This window comes from Macaca nemestrina, chromosome 17 (genome assembly GCF_043159975.1).
Source record: "Macaca nemestrina isolate mMacNem1 chromosome 17, mMacNem.hap1, whole genome shotgun sequence".
In the NCBI taxonomy this organism is placed as follows: domain Eukaryota; kingdom Metazoa; phylum Chordata; class Mammalia; order Primates; family Cercopithecidae; genus Macaca; species Macaca nemestrina.
The window spans coordinates 90,367,643-90,385,384 of NC_092141.1; the positions used below are offsets into that span (position 1 = coordinate 90,367,643).

General features: G+C 60.1%; 2 protein-coding genes across 5 annotated transcripts in view; one reads left to right on the plus strand and one right to left on the minus strand.

The window, feature by feature from the left end:
- Positions 1–697: 697 nt before the first annotated feature.
- Positions 698–14,768, minus strand: LOC112424506 (putative cuticle collagen 80). The gene is made up of 2 exons (XM_071081821.1): positions 4,665–14,768; positions 698–4,547 (listed from the first exon to the last, which is right to left on the minus strand). Exon 1 carries the CDS (start codon positions 13,371–13,373, stop codon positions 12,822–12,824), a length of 552 nt encoding a protein of 183 aa, XP_070937922.1. The 5' UTR covers positions 13,374–14,768; the 3' UTR covers positions 698–4,547; positions 4,665–12,821.
- Positions 14,769–14,818: 50 nt separating this feature from the next.
- The window catches only part of LOC105469294 (BAH domain and coiled-coil containing 1), a 70,523-nt gene continuing 67,599 nt past the window's right edge, over positions 14,819–17,742 (plus strand). For 3 of the 4 annotated variants that reach the window (XM_071081815.1, XM_071081817.1, XM_071081818.1), the window contains exon 1: positions 14,819–14,974. The gene's annotated coding sequence lies outside the window, so the exon portion shown is untranslated. The remainder of the gene's footprint in view (positions 14,975–17,742) is intronic. The other variant, XM_071081816.1, reaches the window with a different exon arrangement.

The window sequence follows — 17,742 nt, forward strand, 5'->3', positions numbered from 1 at the left end:
CTCCCTTGTTTAGCCAGGGAGGTGGGAGTGGGGTCGGGGGGCAGCCAGGAAACACGAGCACATTCGTCATGGAGGGCAGGAGTCCACGGTCAGCACCAGCGGCAGACTGTCCTCTCCCTGTGCCTCAGTTCCCTTCTGTGTAAAACAGGAGAACTCTGCACCACCCGCCCCCCATGCCGAAGTGTGGGGCAAAGCTGCGAAGGTGCTGGTGCCCGGCCACCCTCAGTCAAGGCGGCAAGAACCCCTCGGTGAGTGGGCATGGCCCCACAGGGATGGAGGGGATGAGGCAGAACCCAAGGCTCCCCAAGTTCCCAGTCCATGCTCCCTTGCACTCAGGCCCACCCGCCGCCCTTTCCAGAGAGAAAAAGAAATTTCTATCTAAAGCCTGTCAGAACAGCCCCAGACTCCACACTGGTGACGTCTGCATCCCCCTGGGAACTGGTGTGGCCTCAGTCCTTCCTCCCAGCCAGTTCACGCAGCCCTTGCTCCCTGCCCGCCGCCAGGTCCTGGTCCTTCTGCCACAGGCTGGCAGGCGCCCAACGGCCCAATGGCAGCTCATTGAGACTGGGGTCCTGGATCTGCTGGGGGGAAAGTCACAGCCACACCCTCCACCGGGCTGGGGACAGCTGCCCATGGGCCAGGCCAGTGCTGGGATTATGTCTGGGGCCACCCAACAAAGGACCACAAATGGGGCAGCTGCAAACAACAGAAGTTTATTCTCTCCCTGTCCTGGTGGCCGGAACCAAAATCAAGCTGTCGGCAGGACTGTCCTCGGTCCGCAGGCTGCAGGGCAGGTTCTTTCCGCCTCTTCTGGCATTTGGTGGCCCCAGGCGTCCCGTGGCGTTGGCCGTGTCACTCCTCTCTCTGCCTCGTCTTCATGTGGCCTCTCTCACCTCCCTCTCAAATCTCCTCCGACCTCTATCTTCTAAGGGCCTTTGTCTCTGGATAAAGACCCTTTTCCCAAATAAGCCTGTTGTGTTCACAGGCTCCAGGTGGACCAATCATTTGGGGGCCACCACTGTGCCCACTGCAGTGGAGCTTCTACACTACTTCAGAGTCGGGGACAGGGCCACTCATGGCCACGAGGCCACAAATGGGTGTGGGGCCTGAGAGCAGCAGGCAGGTCACCCAACACCAGACAGGAGCAAGCCCAGGCAGGGGCGGCTGAGAAAGCCGGGAGGGTGATCGGGTAAGGCGCCTGCCCTCAGAGGAAGAGACGGGACAGGGCACACGGCGGGGCCTCACCCACAGTGGGGCCTCACCCGCAGCCTCTGGTTCTCCCCGTGCCTTGGGGCCACCCCCACTCCATCCTGTTCCTTCACTCCCCTGTTGGAGAGGGTTTTCCCACAATGGCCTGGACATGGAGGGCTCGGGAGGTGGGTGACCTGCCCAGTGTGCCCAGCTGGAACTGGCCGACTTGCACCCAGGTCCGTGTGAGTCCTGGGCCCCGCTGCCTCCTGAGACCAAGGAGCATTTCTCTCTCTGGCGATGGGCACGGGAGTTCCCTCCCTGCGCTTCTGGCAGGATGGCGACCGTCCGGCGGGCCCTGAGAGGAGGCAGCTGCTGTACCCTCTGCACTGGCTCTCAGGGATGGCTGGGCTGTTAGGCCCGAGCTAGACCTGGGGCCACTGTGTGGAGAGGAGGTGGCCCCAGGAGCCCACTGTCTTGGATGTGGGCCACCCCCATGCCTGTGCCTGTCCCCATCACACACCAGGCAGGCCCCACCAGCGCCCACACCCTTACCAGGGCTCTCCACGGCCCCTCCTCTGGTCCCCACCCATATGTCAGCTCCTCACAGTTCCAAGGGGCCACTCAGCATCCCCGGGGCCCAAGCCCTTGGAGGATGTGCTCTGGGAGGGTAGCCTCTGATGTGTCACCCAAACCTTTAAACTTTGCACCTCAGGTTTATTTATGTATTTATGTATTTATTTATATTTTTTTGAGACAGACTCGCTCTGTTGCCCAGACTGCAGGGCAGTGGCGTGATCTCGCCTCACTGCAACCTCTGCCTCCCAGGTTCAAGCGATTCTCCTGCCTCGGCCTCCAGGGTAGCTGGGATTACAGGGGCGCGCCACCACACTAATTTTTGTATTTTTAGTAGACATGGGGTTTCACCATGTTGGTCAGGCTGGTCTCGAACTCCTGAGCTCAAGTGATCCACCTGCCTCAGCCTCCCAAAGTGCTAGGATTACAGGCATCAGCCAACGCGCCTGGCGGGACCTCAGGTCCGTAATCATCTAAATCACCCAACAGGGGGAGGCAGCAAGACCTGGGCAGCCAGGGCCAGGCAGGAGGGCCATCCGCTTGTCCCCTCCACCCCCAGCTCTCCCAGGCACTACAGCCTGGGGCAGCCCCTCCCCCAGGGCCCCACCCTCAGCCTCCCGTGCAGGTGAGGAGGAGCAGGCAGCCTCACTGGAGCCCAGATGACCAAGCTGAGGCGCTCCCCTGCCCCACCCCACCTGCATTTGAGGGGTGGGCTCTGTTTGTGGCCATGGGGGAGGACAGACCCCCACACTCCACAAAGCCCTCCCCTTGACTGCTCGGGCATCTGGGCCAATTCTGGTGGGCCTGAACCAGAGGCCACCAGTGGCCCCTGTGGGGGCTCAGAACCAAAATCCCACATTCTTGGAGGCTCTTGGGGTCCTCAGGGTTGGGTAGTGCAGCAGCGTGCAGGCTGGGAGGGAAGCCTGGGATCACATCCTGCCTCCCCTTCTTACTGTTGGGTGGCCTTGACAGGGAGTGAGGGCTTCCTGGTGACTGAGCCTCGGTTTCCTCGTGTGTCCCGGGCTCGGAGAAGTCCCTTCTGGAGGCAGGAGGGTCCCTTCCTCTTGGTCAGGGCAGGGAGGAAATGCGCCCCAAGGAAGGGTGGCAGCGCCCACTGCGCCCGTTTCTTCTTCCCCCCACTCCGGGATCCTTCTCTGATTCTGTGTTGGGGACTCTTTCCCACCCCTCAGAGTCTGAGGCTTCTAGGCCTGCGCTGTTCATACCCTGACCCCACCCCAGCCCCCATGTTCACAAGCCCGTGTCCGCCGGAGCCGCTTGTCACATACAACCCTCTCCTAGAAGTCCCTGGGCTCCACTCGTCCCCACAGGGTTTCCAGCCTGCTTGCAGCCCCAGGGTCCTAGGATGGGTGCAGGGAGGCGAAGTGGCCCCCAGCCCATGGACCCACACCATGCAGAAAATTCGGCACAACCCAGCTTCCCCCGAGTGAGGTGACTGTCCCAGGGCAAGCTTGGTGAGGGCATTGTTGCCCCCCTGTCCCTTGGCCTTGGCAGGGTGAGGTTATGGCATGGGCAAGACTCAAGGGTACAGAAATCAGAAGGGGGATCCAAAAGGGGGTCCAGCCCTGCCGGGCAGCCTCACCACCTGGTGGCTCATCACCCCCATGCTGGGCAATCCGCTCCCCCTCCAGGGCGGGGCTCCAAACCGCTCTGGGGGAGGCTGGCCTCAGCCCGGTGTCGGGGGGCCTGGGCCCATGTGCCTGGATGCTGCCAGGCACCCTGCCCCTCTGGCTCCCTGGGGCCCTGGGCCTCTCGCGGGCAGGCATGCCGTCTGTGCTGTCTGGCCAGGGCTCCCCTCACTGTGCACACTGGCGTTTTGGGGTGTGGGAAGGAGTTCGAGCCTGGTTTCCGTCTCCCCATCAAGCCTTGACTGGAGTGCTGGCCAGTGGCTCCCCGGGCACCTAGGGGAGGCTGTGGGCAAACTGAGACAGTCCAGAGCCTACAATCATTCCAGGAGCCTGTGGGGCAGGGATGGGGCTGGGGGGGCCTGGCACCCTGTGGGTTCCCCAGCTGTGTGGCTGGGGACAGAGCCCACTTTGCAGCCTCTGATCTCTGGCAGAGGGAGGCTGGACATTTGTTTGGAATAGTGTTCATTGGTTTGCTTTGTTTTCTTTTTTTTGAGACAGAATCCCTCTCTGTTGCCCAGGCTGGACTGCAGTGGCGAGATCTCGGCTCACTGCAACCTCCGCCTCCTGGGTTTGAGCAATTCTCGTGCCTCAGCCTCCCAAGTAGCTGGGACTGCAGGTGCCTACCACCACGCCTGGCTAATTTTTGTATTCTTAGTAGAGACAGGGTTTCACCAAGTTGGCCAGGCTGGTCTTGGACTCCTGGCCTCAGGTGATCCACCTGCTTCAGCCTCCCAAAGTGTTGGGATTACAAGTATGAACCACCATGCCTGGCCTGTTTTGTTTTCTGATTACAATATGAATACATTTCAAAAGGGCAATTTGAAAAACATAGAAAATTCTAAAGAAGAGAATATAACCCACCCATCAACCCATCACACTATATACCCAGGTGCACTACCTCCAGCTTCCAGGTCTCCCAACCTCGGCCGAGGGTCTCCACATACTTCTCCCTTCTGTAATGGGGTCGTCCTGCAGGGGCTGGGGCCTGCGTGGATGGATGCCCGGGGTGGGGGCTACCTCCTCTGGACCACCAAGACCTCCCCAGCAATGCGGTGCATGCTGGAACCAGACCAGGACCGGTGCCTACTCACCGTAAGCTTCTGTTGCCATCTGGGCCTGGGTTGGGAGCAGGAATCTCTGGGAAAGGCCAAGCATATTTCAGAGTCATCAGGTTCAGGACCACCCTCTCCCTCCCCCAGTGTCTGCAGCCATTTTCATAGGAAAAAAACTGGGTTTAAAAAAGCTGTTCCAGACCTCGGGACCTGAAACTGATTTCTACCCTTCCGTGTGGCCCTAAGGCTCCCCGGCACGAGGCACATAGCTCAGGGAAGACAGTGCCTCTGACACCCATTTAAGAGTTAACCGAGGCCAAAAAGCAGCTCTGCACGCCCCTCCTGTTCAGAGGCCCACTGATCCGCTGGTCCCATGGTCACCACGGGGTATGGGTGCAGACAAAGCCGTGTTCATGGAAGCCCTGGGCCTGATGACAGTGGCACAAGGACCCCATTCTCTACTGTCCCCAGCTGCATCCCCTCCCCCAGCGGACCTGACATCAGAGACAGCGGGTCAGACATCCTGGGAGCTCCCACTCCCACCCCAGGGCGCAGGCTCAGCTGCTGGGGCTCAGGGAAATTCACAAGGGGGCCTGTGTCGGGGAGACAGGGGGTGGATGAGCTGCCTGAGTGGTGCAGACAGCTGCGGCTTGGCCCAGCAAGTCTTCAGTGGGAAGCTGCCTGCATTTTTACAACTGATTTTTGAACCTGAAAGTGGAGGTTCACATACAGCCTGTTCAACGTAATCTTGTTGGTTTCAGTCCAACGTGACCTTTTGGAATCTGCTTTCCAGACTCTTGCCATATATTAGCAGTTCCTCCCGGCTGCAGGCTGCGATCTGCCTTGCTGGGGCCTCATCCCAGTGACAGAGAAACAGGCCAGCCGCGAGCTTTCGGAAGGGCTTCCCAGGGAGAGCTGGACCCTGACACATCTTTCCGTGGGTGCTGTGGCCAAGACGCCCAATGGCTGGTCACGAGGCCCATTTTGTTCTGCTCCTGGTCTACAAGGTAGAAGTCGGGACGCATCATGTCTGCCCCAGCCATGAGTCTTAGGGTGGTCCGAGGCCCAAAAGCCAGCCAACCCTAGGACTAGTTTTCCAGAAGAATCCAGGGCCTAGGCACCCAGGCCCCAGGTGTGAACAAGGGCATGTTATTTGTTCTCACAGTCTCCTTCTGCTCATCTGTAAAACAGGCAAGGCCACCATGCTGTGTCCCAGGCTGTCTAGAGGGTTGAACAGGCAGGGTAGGATCTGGTACCCCCGCTGCCTACGATAACCACGCAGGCCAGAGGGGTAAGGAATGGAGTTGGCTCAGGCAGCGCAGGATTGGAGTTGGCTGAGGCCTGGCCCTCCCGTTCCCTCTCTGGGCTATGAACTAGGGTTCTGTCCGTCCCCTGGGGCTGTCTCCCTCAGGCCAGGTCTCCTTTATTCTCCCTGTTTGGCACCAGGGGCATGGGGATGGCAGCATCATTTCCCCAAGCAGCCCCCACAGGGCTCCCTGGATTCCTCTCTGAGAAACACATGCGCTGGCTCCGGTCATGGCTGTGTGTAACCCAGCACGACAGGACAAGTGCCACAAGACCAACGCCTGCAGGGCCGCAGCAAGTGCCCCGAGGGGCGGGGGAGGGGGTAGGGGTTATGCCGGCGCCCGGCAGTGTCGCTGTCCCCGCACCACCCCCCAGTGTGACCTTCCCTGACACGCAGACAAAGGCCAGCAGAGCAGGCAGCGCCTTTAAGGACGCGGCGCGGCGGGTTCGGTGCCAGGAGGCACCGGGGGGCGGAGGGAGCGGGCGCTCGAGGCCAGAGGAGCGACCCCCGGCAGCCACCCAGGCGCGCCCCGCTCGTCTCTAGCTCTCTTCTACCACTTGCGCCGGCCGAGGGCGGGGCGCAGCGGCGAGGGTGGGGGCTGGGCAACCGGGGTCCTCCCTCCCCAGCTGTGCTGGAGGCAGCAGGGCGCTCTCCGGAGCTGGGGCGCGGAGGGAGGGCCGAGGGCGCGTCTGAGCCTCATCCGGCCTGGGCCCTCCGAGCGGGAGCGACCCGGGTGCGGGGCCCCACTCTGCCTGGCCGCCCCAGGCACGTGGAACGGGAGCTGAGGTTGCGAAGGGGTGCGGTCCGGGCGGGGGTTGCGCGCCCGAAGCACGCGGCCTGGGCTCTGGAATCCGGGAGGTCTCCGGCACGGGCTCCCGAGCGCACAAACTCGGGGACGCCCTTGCTCTGGTCCCTGGTTCCCTCCCCGAAAAGCGAGGGGGACCGGGCTGGAGGGAAAGGGATTCGGCTTCGCTCCGCTCTCGTCAATTTTCTGTTTAATGTCACCGGGCCCCACTGTGGGAGTAGGAAGCACGTCACCCGGGCCATAAATTTGCGGTGATGGCGCCTCCGGCCGCCTCCCCAGACAGAGGGACAGGCCCGACTCCGGAGCAGGTGGGGCCGCCGGGACTCGACCCCCGTGGTGGGCGCTGCGCGGCTTCTCCCGACGCGGGTCCTGGGCGCGCTCGGCCGCCCCTCCCGCCGCAACCGCCCGCGCCCGGCCCCGCCGCGGGATTTCCAAAGGGCTTTTGTTCCGGGCTTGGATGTAGACGCTTTGATTTTTTACCACCCGCCTCAGGAGACTTTTTGCTTGGAAAAGTCCTGCTATTAAAACAAAAACAAAAAACAATCAATTCCAGAGGGAAGAAAATGCCTCCAGTGTGTCTTCCCCCGGGCCGAGGTTGGGCTGCGGGCGGCGGTCGGGGCCGCTTATTGCCCGGACCCCGGGTAGGGCAGGCGCAGAGATCTGGCCCTAATGGACTTCGCTCGGAAAGGCCCCGGCGGAAGTGGCCAGGAGAGCGGGCTGCTGCGCGGGTCTGGGCCCTGGCCCGGGGCAGGCTCCTCTGGCCTTCCTGTCTTGGCTGTTGGGAAGGGGATTTTGGGGGAGTCTCCCTTTCGGGGCACTTTCCCCGAAACTCCTCTCCTGCCTGGGGAATTATCCCCGCAGCGAGTACTGATGCTTCATGAATTGAAGTAGAATACGTATTTGTGCAGGCCAGAAAAAAAATGAATCTATTGAATGATTTTTAATTTAATGGATCAACTGTCCCGTTAACAAAAGAGGCGGTGGCCGTATTTGGAGCAGGCGGAGGCAGCAGTCAGGTGGTCCAGGGGCTGGAGGTGAGGGCTCTGCCCCAGGCACATGCTGCTCTGTGACAACTCCAAATAACTTACTGGAGGGTATAAATGCTGTAGGTAACCAGGCCAAGGACTCCAGTGCCCCCAGAAGTCGCGGGGGAGAGACAGTCTGTCCCCTCTGGTCCAGCCCAGGGAGGGCCTGCAGCCTCCCAACGGGAGCCATGGCCAAGGGAGAGAAGTCTCCAGGGCTGGAGGGCAGGTGGGCCGTGGGGCTCATATCAGGAGCGGCGCCTGGGGGTTTGTGGGCCAGGACCCACTAGAGGGCTAGGTCTGGGAGGTGTGTGAGGAGCCCAGGTCGATCTGGTGTGTGCCCTGCGGGATGCCCTGAGGCCTCCTGCTTGTGTTAGCAGCAACCGCCTTTGGGAGCCCTCAGCTGGGGCCACGATGCTGGCAGGGTGAGGCCTGGCAGGGTCTGGGGCTTTTGGGGGGTGGGGGCTAAGGGAACCCCTGGTGGAAGCTGGCCTCAGAGTTCCTGCCTGCCTTGAGGATGGGTGAGAAGGGGCCGGGCCCTGCCCTCCTGCTGCCTGGGTCTGTAACTGAAGCTCAGAGGACAGGGTGGGGTTGGGTATGAGACCTAAATGCTCCATGGTCCTCTAGGTCTCCGCTGGCCTGGCCCCGCCACCCAGCCTGCACCCCTCCACTAGGGCCCTCCCACCGATGTGAGAATAGTCCTGGGGAAGTCTGGGCCGGCAAGGCCCTCTGAGCCCCACTGTCCAGACACCCTGACAGCGATATGTGTAAACACAGCCAAACAGTGGAGAGCCAAATAGTGAAGACAGGCAGCCCTGGCGCCTTCACCTCTGCAGCCAGGCCTGGTCTGGCAGGGAGTGGAGGCAGGTGTCCCTGCAGGGAGGGCCTGAAGCCAGGCTCTGCTCTGGAGGATGCTCCCAGAAGGACCACATAAGCAGTGCCCTCATTTGGATTGGTCCTGCCTGAGCACTGTCCCCAAGCAGGGCAGTTTCAGCCACTAGGCCCTCCCAACCCCCATCTGTCTGATCTGGACTTTCTCTCCCGGGTCTGGCTTCCTGTCCTCGTTGTCCTCGTGGGCAGGAAGACTGAGGGCTGTTTGGGGTCAGCCTCCTGCGGGGAAAACCAATTACTCTTTATTCCAGCGGATCCCCAAAGCACATCCCTTGGCCCAGAGATTCCCAGAGAACCCTGCCCCTCCAGGTCCCCTCCAGGTCCACCCCCAGACTGGCTGCCTGTGGGGAAGGAGCCGGCCTTTAGGGAAGGCAGCCTGGCACAGTAGAGATTCCCAGGGCTCCTGGGCCTTTCTCCAGTCCTCCAGCCGCAGAGGAGGTGACAGTGACCAGGAGGCTGGAGGGGCAGCGGGACAATGGTGAGTGGAAGGGGGCTGGGAGGATCCCTCCTCAGCAGGGGGGTCCCTGGCAACTCCCACCTTCCTTGATCCCCTCTAATAATTGCAACAATCACACCGTCACTAATAAAAAGGCAGAGGAAACCAGGCAAAGGGGTGCTTCTGCCCTTTATGAAAATCACTTTAATTTAACCCAGATGGGTCTCCTTGATAACCTCATACAACAAGCACCCTGAATTATACTTTCTGTGCGAACACACTGGTTATATTTAGCCACAAATTACGACTCTGTGTTTAACAAGCAACTTTGAGAGCGGGGAGGGGGCCGGGCAGCCTCCTGACCTGGTTGGACAAAACCGGCAACTGCAGCAATGGAGCCCCCTCACTGGACGGGGAGTCCAGAAAGTCGTGCCACGGGCTTCTGAGTCCCTTTCCTCTGCTGCTCTGGTTTCTTTAAAAAACTTACAACCTCCTCCCGAGGTCTGTCGAGGAGACCATGGCCTGCAGGTACAACCTGAGCCTCTCCCAGGATCCCTGGGACTTCTGCCTTCCCACATCTCCAACCTGGCTCCCTGCTTAGGCTGGAGCCAGGGACCCGCTGGGAGTGCCCAAGAAGGGACAGACAGCCTTGTGCGCCAGGCTGGGAGCTGTGTGTGCCTGGAAGACAATCTCCCACCCAGGCCTGGCCGCTGACAAGCCTTGCTCCTCTGTGGCCTGCCTCAGCCCAGGCGCTGGGGACGAGGGTGCGGCGCTCCCTCCATGCAGCCCCCTCCCCTACCACCTCATCCTCTGGGTCCTGAGAAATGAAGGGGCTGTGATTGGAAGCTTTGTTTTCAGTGGGGGCAGCCCCCTTCGCTTCGGAACCTTCGCCGTCCTCTCCCCTCCACAACAGTTCTGCTCTTATGAAGGGTAAGCTCCCGAAGGCAGAAGCTGTGGCAGAGACAAGGAGACAAGGCTGCCCCCCACTCCAAGGCACAGACCCTGGGGCTTCCCAATCCTCCCCAGAGCCAGAGGTCACACTGCTGAGCAGGGGAGGTGAGGGGGGAACACACGGACCTTTCCCCCACACCCTCTTCCCTCCAGGCACCAGGAAAGACCCTGATGAAAAGAACTCCCCCCAGTCTATAGCAGAGGGGCTTCTACAGGCAGATGGGTGGGGTGGGGGGTCAGGACCTCTTCCGGGAGGGAGTGGGATTGCTCCTAACCCCCCGCCCCAGCTGTCCTCCCAAACACGGATTCTGGGGTGGGGGTGAGCTACTGCTGTCCTCCGGTTGAGGGAAGTCTCCGCTGTGAACCATTTTAGGCCCCCCACCTCGACCCCTGCCTACCCCTCCTGATGCCAGCCCCAGTCTCAGGCCTGGCCCCTGGACTTGTCCCCCTGTGCCTCTGGTGGGAAGAATTAAGAGTCAATTTTTGTCATCAAGAAATTGTTTCTAATTTGCCCTTTGACTAATGGCCCAGGGAACAATGGAGAGACACCTAACACGGGATTACTGGGGGCGCCGAGCTGCTGCTCTCTGGCCGAAGCAGGCATTTATTTGGAGCAATGGCTAATTCACAATTTCATGTAACTTGCCTGACACTCCCACCCCCTTGTATTAAAAAATAATTATTTATATGATTATTTCAGACAGAGCAGGATATCAGTGGTTTGGGAGCCGGGAGACCTACATCTGCTGCCATTCTTGGGGAGCGTGGGGGTGGGAGAGGAGTGCTGGAGGGGGCTCCAGGGCTGGGCCCAGTTCTGGGGGAACAGGGGCCCCTAGGCTGGAAGGGAGAAGGTGGTTCTCGGGAGTGCCTCTGCGTGTGTGATGTGCCTCTGCGTGTGTGATGTGCCTCTGCATGCATGTTTTGTGCATGTGGGAGTGTGACATGCTGCGTGAGGCTCACCTGTCTGCCCATCTGTGCCGTGGGTTTGGGTGTGTACACTTCCAAGTGATTCACATGTTGGCACATGAGTGTGTACAGGCAGATGTATGTGCACACACTCAAGACTGTGCAAAAGTGTGTGTATGCATTCAAGTGTGATGTGTGAGCCGGCCTGCCAGGTGTAGAAGCGCAGCTAGTTATGTGGGGTGGGGGGTTTCTCTTCTACCCAGGCCAGAGGGCAAACCTGGAGTGATGTCTGCCAGGCCCATGGCAGTGACCCCAGATCCTGCTGGAGAGGGATCAAGGTGGGGTTCAAGGCCACTCCTGGCACTGTTCCAGGCCCCACTGGCTGTCCACAGGCCCAGCCTCACTTGCAGCCCACTCATCTGTAAAGCTGCAGGAACTTGGGAGACCTGGGCACTCCAGCATCAAGACTGACCGTGGGTTTATTATCCCCTCTCTTTTCTTCCTCCTGTCCCCTCCCTGGTCCTCTCCCCAGTGGAAGGCGTGTCTGCAGATCCCCACACCATGTTCCTCTAAAATTAAAAACATTTGTTAGCTCTGAACAGCAGGAAGAGTAAAAAAGGAAACCAGGGAGGTTTCCTCCAAGCAGATCGCCAGCCTGAGCTCCCGGCGGCCCAAGTCTTCCAGGAGAACTCGGGAGCTTATTTTGGTATTGCGGGAGCTGCCCAGCGGCCAGGCGCCCGTGCTGGGCAGCTGCCAGCCCCTCTCCACCGAGTCCAGCAGACCCGTCTGCAGTTATTTGCTGTAACAACTGTTTTGAAACAGTATTGAAAAAAAAAACAAAAAGCCCACTACAATTTGTTTTAAGTGAACACTGGGGGAGGAGGAGGCAGAAATGGGGAGGAAGGAGAAGGGCAGGGAGCCTCTGCACTGCTCTGGAAGGCGCACGCAATGCCTCGGGGCCTTTGCCCGCCCGAGCAGCCTCTCTGGGGGACACGAAGGGGCCAGCACTTGGGGGATGTGAAGCCAGTGCTCATCCTAGGAATCTGGTGAGGCTGAGCTAGAAGGGTCTAAACTAGCTTCAGGAGATAGGGGCCACGCACCTGTGAGCTACTCTCTGCCCTCCCATGTCCCTGGCAGTGGGCATTTCTCGGATGGTGAACGATGACTGGGGATGGGGGCAGGCAAGCTGAGGGTCCATCCTTCAGGCTCCAGGACCCTAGAACAATCTGCCCAAGGGGGAGGGGAGGCTGGTTTAGGGGCTCTGTGGGGCCTTTCCGGCCACTCTCCTTGCAACACATTCTGGAGGGGACCAGGACTCCCAGGGGCTTGAGGCCTCCCTTTCCCCCACAGGTCGGTTTGAGGTGGAGCCCCTGCCCTGACGCGGCGAGCTCAGAGCAAGTCCTGGGAAACCACGGTGTTCTCTTTGTTGGAGCCAAGGTTTTTCTCATCTACATATTTTCCTATATTAAAAAATTCAAATGAGGCTTTAAAAATTAACTTGAAAAAGGTTCCTGATCCGGAAACAAGCTCATCGGAGGCAGTGATGGGAACTCGGATCCTTAGGAGAGTAGGAAACGCGCCGTCTGTGAGGGGCGCCCTGCGTGGACCCGGGGCCTCGGGGCGCGTCTACCCACCCGAGCCAGGAGAGACTGGGCCCCACGGTGTTAGCCCCGGGCCCGGGCCCGCGCGCCGCTTCCAGCTCGCGCCTCCTCCATCCCCGGAGGGTTGCGCGGGTCCCCGGCGACCCGTCCCTGTGCAAGGTCCGGGAACCTTTCCCTCCCCTCCTTTCCCAAGCGCCATTTCTCCGGAGCCGGGCCGGCCGTCCGCGGTGTACGCGGGAAGCGGGCAGCCTCCGCCCGCACCCGCGGGGCTGGGACCCAGAGGCGCCCGATTCCCCGACACACTCACTGGGGCCGCTACTCCAGCCTCCCGATGCCACGGCCAAAGCCCAGGGGTCGGCGCCAAGCACACCCCCAGCCGGCGACCGCGCCCAGGGACCTAATTCAATCGTCCCCGCCCTAATGAATAGCCGCGCGCTAATCTCATCTCCGCGCGCAACGGGGATTTACGCTTCCCGACTCTGCCCCTCGGGCCCCGCGGCCCGCCAGATGTCGCTTCCGAAGGCGCCGGCCTGGGGCCTGGCCAGGGGCTCGGTCGCTAGGGGTCCCGGCCGCCGGAGCCGGGAGACGCCGGAGCCGGGACCCGGGCCTGCGCGACCGCCACTCCCGAGCCAGCCGGGGCGGGCCCCGCGCCTTGTCCTGAGCCCCCGGCCCGGCCCGCGGAGCCCTGGCGCTTACCTGCGAGCCCCGGGCTCTCCGGAGCTCCCTTCCCGGCCGCGCCGCCCAAAGCCGGCGCCGGCGCAGGCCCCGACTCAGACAGGCGGGAAATCCCGGAGTCCCCACCCGCGGCCCGCAGCCCCCCACCCCAGGTCGGCGTGGCCTGCGGGGGGGAAGGCCGGCCGGGGCCGGCCGCCCGCTTCCCCTTTCTCTCCAGATTCCTTTGATCCGCGGGTTCTCCGCCGCACCTCGGCTCCCGGGCTGCCCGGGTCGGCCCGCGGGGATCCTGGAAACGGTCCCCAGCTTATCTCCTTTCATCAAGCGGCCTTGGGCCGCCTTGAAACCGCGGAGCCAGTAATTGCTTTTTTCGGGAGGCCCAGTGCGGACTGGACAACAGCCAATCAGCGCCTTGTTTACACTCGGTGATGGACAGTCCGCTGGCGGAGTGCCAACCAATCCCAGCGGTCCCGCGGGAACGGGAGTGGGGGCGGGGAAACAGAGAGACAGCAGGCTTTGAGTTTAACTCTTTCGTGTCCCTGCTGGAATGAGACGGTGGAGAATTTCGAATGCGTATGAATCTGTCATTTGGCTTCTAGTTTAAATATCCTTTTTTCCCCCAGAGGGGGAGGCAGAGATTCACAGGGAGAAAGAGGAGCAAAAATAAATGTATCCATCGCCACTAAGACATCACCTCGACTCCCTGAGAATAAATAGCATTTGGGTGGGAAACCAAATTCTAACAGAAATATTTGTTTGCAGAATATTTTAGAAGTGGTTTGCATCTGATTACGATAAAAATTGTTCAGTAGCTTGCTTTAGTTGGAGTGAGGATTTAGCAGATATGCAGACAGGGAGCAGCATTGAGAAATACTATACATGGTTTACCACACCATATCCCCTTCCCCCCTTATCGAGCTGAAAATATTTTTTAAATCTAGGTGTAGATGAAGAAAGGGCAATCCTTGTCTTCTCAATAAATCCCTGATTTTCATTTTAGTAGTTGCTCTGTTGCAAAGTGTGGCAGAGGGAGATAAAATTGAGAGCCACTAATGTAGACGGCTGGAGACTCAGAACTCACTTCCCAGGGTCTGATCCCCAGGTCAGGGGGAGGAGAGGGCCGGGCGGGCTATTCAAAGCTTGTACTGCCCAAGCAGCGGACGTACGTGGATCTGTGAGCTCGGGTCCGGGCAGGGAGCAGCCTCAGAGCGGTAGATGGGCCAGGCAACCTGGGGAGGCCTCTGGGCTTGGAGGTCTGGCCTACCTGCCACCTGCCAGACAGATCGCAGGGAGAAAAAGTAGCTACTTTTAAGGGGTGGTGGTATTTCTTCCTTTGGCCTTCTGTGCGGCAGAAGCCAAACGTTAGACCTGCTGGATTAAACATATATGTGTGTGTGTGTCTGTGTCTGTGTATACGCCTCCCCCTCCGCCGGGACACGCGCACTCGCTGGTTCCAGCTCCCTCTCCTGCCCTGCGCCACCACATTCCCATTCAGCAGCAATGATCTGCGCAGAGGAGCTGCGCAGTCGCCGGGCTTGAATTAGGCGCCATCGGGCTTGGTAGTAGCCCCGCTGCTTCCTGATTGGCAGCTCCCTGGCCCGGCGCCAGCCTATTGGGAGGCCTGTTTACGCCGAATGAGTGGCACGAGCTCCCGGCCGCGGAGGGCTGCGCGGCCAATCAGCGCGCTGGCTGCTCCGGGCTGAGTGGCACGAGCTTATTAGTATGCAGGGCCCGTGGCTCGCGGCGCCAGGCTGCAGGTTTGAGAGCCGCTCTGGATGGGCTCGCTAGAGTCGTTGTTGTGGAAGCGGTGCATTTACAGTGCAACAGTCAGCACACTGAAAATACCAATAGGAATACAAAACAAAGTCACATTTACTGATTTAATTGTATTGCATTCAGTTGTATCCAGGAAACAGCCTCCAGTAAGTAACTGAAATTGCTTTCATTTTTTTTTGTTTTTGTATTTTTATTATTATTTTTTATTCTGGCTTTGGGGTTTTACATTTTTTTTTTTTTTTTAGCAAAAGAAATTCAGGGTTGTGATGTTAAGAAATATATACCTTCCCTTTTAACAATATCCGTTAAAATGTCGAAGCTTTTTTTTCTTAAAAAATATGGACTATATAAGCGATTTTTTTCTCTGAAAAATCTTATCGATCGGTTTAAAATTCCCCTCGTAATGCGTCCTTGCTTTGCTCTGAACGCTTGTTGTCTCGATCGACACCCAGCATTAAAAATAAATACTCGAGACAGGACAGGGACCGCCAGGCTGCGTCTGGCGCGAGCCGCGCGGGTGGCACCGGGCGGACAGTCGGCGAAGTCCGGGCGCCGCCAGCGTGCTCCCAGCTTTGGGTGACCCACGAACGAACCCCTACTATTCGCTCCCCTACCCTGCTCCACTCCCCGGAGCAGTCCTGAGTTGGCCCCGCCCGGTCGGTCCGCGGCTAGGGGAACCGGCCGGCTCGTGGTACCCACGGCCGCTGCCCTGAAGGGCCTTCCGGGCCGAAGCTAGGGGCCGGGGAGGGAAACGGTCATGGCGAGTTTTTCGGTCTTCGTTCCCATTTCAGAATTTTTTTTCGGAGAAGGGGTGGAGGAGGGGGGCCGAGCGAGGCTGGCGCAGCGGGGCGTTATCACCGTGCGTTCGGGACAGCGCGCGGGGCTCGGGTCACGGCCCGTGTGGCGGGGCCCGCGGGCTGGTTTTCCTCAGGCGCGGGGGTCAGGCGCGACCCTAGTTCTCATGACTCTCCTCGGGAGCGGGTGCGGCTGTTTCGCAGGGAGCGGGTTCTGCGGCGGCGGCCGAGCCACTAGCGCCCCCGGGCGCGCCAGGTCCCAGCCCGGCCTGCAGGCCCCACCGCGCCCGCGCTCCCGGAGACGGCGCCGGAGGGAGGCAGACGGGTCGGAGTCCGGGTCTCCGACAGGCGGGCGAGGAGAGAGCGGGTTTTTAGATGCAAAAGCAGAAAACAAAGCAAACCTGTAGAAGCCCCAGATCCTGGAGTGCGCCAGCCACGCCTGGGGCCGCGGGAAGAGGGACCCGCGGCTCCGGGGTCACGCCCTGCCTTCCCGGGAAGGAGCCCTGTGCTCCGAGGTTCATATCCTCCCGAAATGCCCTCGTCAGCGATTCTCCGCCCGCCCGGGGTCCTCTGCCCGCCATCACTTTTCGCTCCGTTTCCTCCCTTAACTCAGCCTGACCTGGCGCTGCGGCGCCGTCCTCGCGGTCCTCCTGCGCGGCCTCTCCTGGAGCTGGGCTGGGGGTGGGCCCCGGGCCTCGGCACTCGGCGGGTGGCGGCGTCGCGGCTGCGGGACTGTGGGGCTCCCAGCCCGGGCCGTGTGGCCGCCCTTCCTCGCCCCGCTTCCTGGCCTCCTCGGGCTCCCCAGGCCCCCGAAGCCCGGCGCTGGCAGACGCGGAGGCGCGGCGCGGCCTCTCCCCGGGAGGAGAGAACACAAAGAAAAGCCCCCTCCAATCCGGTCAGAGCCGTGGCGGCGCAGGCGGGCGACAGTAATCCGCCTCCTGTTTGCTTAAAAAGTCGAGCCGGCTGGTGAGAAAGGAACAATCGGGCCTGCGATCCGCCCGCAGGGGGTGCGAGATGAAAATTGCTGCTGCTTAGCCGAGCCCGCGTCCCGAGAATCGCCAGCAGCTCACGCTTTCTCAACTTTGAAATTTCTCATTGGAAAAAAAAAAAAACAAAAAAAAAACAACCACAAAACAAAAGCACAGCACACACGACTCCCCGGAGGCCTCCAGGAAGCCTGGCACCCCCGCGTGCGCCGCCCCCGGCCCTTCTCCGGCCCTCGGCGCCTTTGAAGCTGCAGGTTTCTGACCTCCCTCTCTTTCCTTCTTTCCCTTTGTCCCGCCCGGCGCCCTCCGGAGCTCGGGAGGCACCGGCCGGTGCTGGGGGCCCCCACGTCCCTGGTCCTGCCTGGGCAGCCCCTCCCCTGACCCCAGCGCTCGCAGCCCCCTCGCCAGAGTACTCTCCGGGCCCTGGCGGCCGGGCACTCGCTTTGCAGGCCGGGCTCGGAGCTTGGGACACGCCGAGCTGTTTGTTAGACCGGGGGAGAGAGCTGGCGATCCCCAGAGGGAAGGGAGCCCCAAACGCCTTTGTATGTAGTTGCCAGACAAAGAGAACTCTTTGTGTAGACCCATTTATTTACAATGCAAAAGCTCTCCGAATAAATATTAAAAAAGCTTATCAGCAGAGCAAATATGTATTCACTTAATACATTATGTTTTCAGTTATAGATTAAATCAGACACAAAATAGTCTGCAAATAACACGTTTTAGAACCGGGAGCATAAAATATCGCAATTTAAAAAGGTATTCAGGAGATGGAAAACATCTTAATCGCTTTGTTGTCATGGTGGGATGGCTACAAAAACACAAGGTTTTCTGCAAAGTTCCTAATTAAGAATATCAAGCCTATCCATCTCCCTTTTGTTGGAGGCGATAAACATTAAAAACAATACGTATTTAGGAGATGAGGAGGAATATGTGAAGTGCGGCCGGGGAGCGCCTTTGGAGGAACGCCTGGGAGCAAGGTGGTGCACGTAGCTTCTATCACTGGCTCCGATCCTCCGCACCCAGAGTCTGAAATTGTCCCCAATTTCGCCTGAGTGGATGTTCTGCGTTGGGTGGGGGTGAAAGAAAATGGAGGTGAGGGTCATTTTAGGTGGCCCCGCCGGAGGTCCGGGCGGG